General features: G+C 43.1%; 1 protein-coding gene across 1 annotated transcript in view; it reads right to left on the bottom strand.

The window, feature by feature from the left end:
* LOC311117759 (regulator of G-protein signaling 7-like) overlaps nt 1-1,282 on the bottom strand; it is a gene marked incomplete at both ends in the record, with an annotated part of 10,469 nt that extends 9,187 nt beyond the window's left edge. The window contains one exon of the mRNA XM_084192676.1: nt 1,172-1,282. Within this exon, the coding sequence (XP_084048802.1) occupies nt 1,172-1,282 (111 nt within the window). The remainder of the gene's footprint in view (nt 1-1,171) is intronic.
* Between the last annotated feature and the right edge of the window lie 667 nt (nt 1,283-1,949).

The following is a 1,949-nucleotide window of genomic DNA, read 5'->3' on the forward strand; positions in this document are numbered from 1 at the left end:
TGATCTCCCAGCAACACAGTATTATACAGAGCCATGATCTCCCAGCAACACAGTATTATACAGAGCCATGATCTCCCAGCAACACAGTATTATACAGAGCCATGATCTCCCAGCAACACAGTATTATACAGAGCCATGATCTCCCAGCAACACAGTATTATACAGAGCCATGATCTCCCAGCAACACAGTATTATACAGAGCCATGATCTCCCAGCAACACAGTATTATACTGAGCCATGATCTCCCAGCAACACAGTATTATACAGAGCCATGATCTCACAGCAACACAGTATTATACAGAGCCATGATCTCCCAGCAATGTCTCTTTGTAATGATGCGTGAGGGAGATTTAGGTAGTTTAACATCTCTTATACAGGCAACGGGACAACGGTCACTGAACTCATTTGTAAATATCCTTATTGGCTGTAAACTTATGAGGTGCATTTGTTAGAATAATATCTAAAAGAGTTGGTTTTCCAGTTGGGGCGAGTTGGTTTAGTTATCAGGAGAGTTAGATTTTGCTCAGTACAAATATCTTTCAGCCCATCAGACACTGGCATCAACCAATCTTAGATTCAGATCCCCCACTATCGATAAATCAGATGGATCATAGTTAGACGTCAGGTCAGACAGTTTGCTAAGAGCACATATGGAGGCCGAGGGAGGGCGATACATTCCCTCTAGTGTCAGATGGGCATTATTACCAAGTCCCACATTTAAAGACTAGACATTCAAATTGCTCAGGGATGGGATACAGAAACATTTACATTGCTCTTTATGTATATGATGACACCCCGTCCTGATGACACCCCGTCCTGATGACACCCCGTCCTGTATATGAAGACACCCCGTCCTCTGCCAACTCTATCAGATCTAAAACCATTATAACCAGTCAGAGACACATCAGAGTCCAGTACAGACTTCTTTAACAAAGATTCGGTTACAACCAGAATGTCCCGCGTTGGTTTAAGAAGCCAGTTACAATAAAAACAATTTTTATTGTAACTCTGACAGAGAGAAAGAGCGATAGACTGAGGGCAGGTAGCTTAGTGGTTAAGAGCGTTGTGCCAGTAACCGGAAATGTCGCTGGTTCTAATCCCCGAGCCGACTAGGTGAAAAATCTGTCGATGTGCCCTTGAGCAAGGCACTTAAGGATGAGGGTAAACCCACCTGGCCTCCAGTTCCCAGACGGTGGTGTCGTCAGAGACCCAGGGGTTTGAAGGCTCCGAGAAGGTGAAGAAGGGGTCATACTCCACGTACTGCTCTGTGTAGCTCAGCAAGCTGCAGAGGGAATACAGCAATCACACTGCTCACTGCAATACTTACAATATAGCTATAGTGAAAAAGATAGTGAAACCATGATGCCACAATAACAGCCTTGATTACCAGTCTGTTTTCAGAGACCGCTCAAATAACAGTCTTGATTACCAGTCTGTTTTCAGAGACTAATCCTCCAATAACAGCCTTGATTACCAGTCTGTTTTCAGAGACTAATCCTCCAATAACAGCCTTGATTACCAGTCTGTTTTCAGAGACTAATCCTCCAATAACAGCCTTGATTACCAGTCTGTTTTCAGAGACTAATCCTCCAATAACAGCCTTGATTACCAGTCTGTTTTCAGAGACTAATCCTCCAATAACAGCCTTGATTACCAGTCTGTTTTCAGAGACTAATCCTCCAATAACAGCCTTGATTACCAGTCTGTTTTCAGAGACTAATCCTCCTATAACAGCCTTGATTACCAGTCTGTTTTCAGAGACTAATCCTCCAATAACAGCCTTGATTACCAGTCTGTTTTCAGAGACTGCTCCAATAACAGCCTTGATTACCAGTCTGTTTTCAGAGACTAATCCTCCAATAACAGCCTTGATTACCAGTCTGTTTTCAGAGACTAATCCTCCAATAACAGCCTTGATTACCAGTCTGTTTTCAGAGACTAATCCTCCA

The sequence above is a fragment of the Coregonus lavaretus genome (assembly GCF_964263955.1).
Source record: "Coregonus lavaretus genome assembly, contig: HAP1_SCAFFOLD_4457, whole genome shotgun sequence".
Lineage (NCBI taxonomy): Eukaryota > Metazoa > Chordata > Actinopteri > Salmoniformes > Salmonidae > Coregonus > Coregonus lavaretus.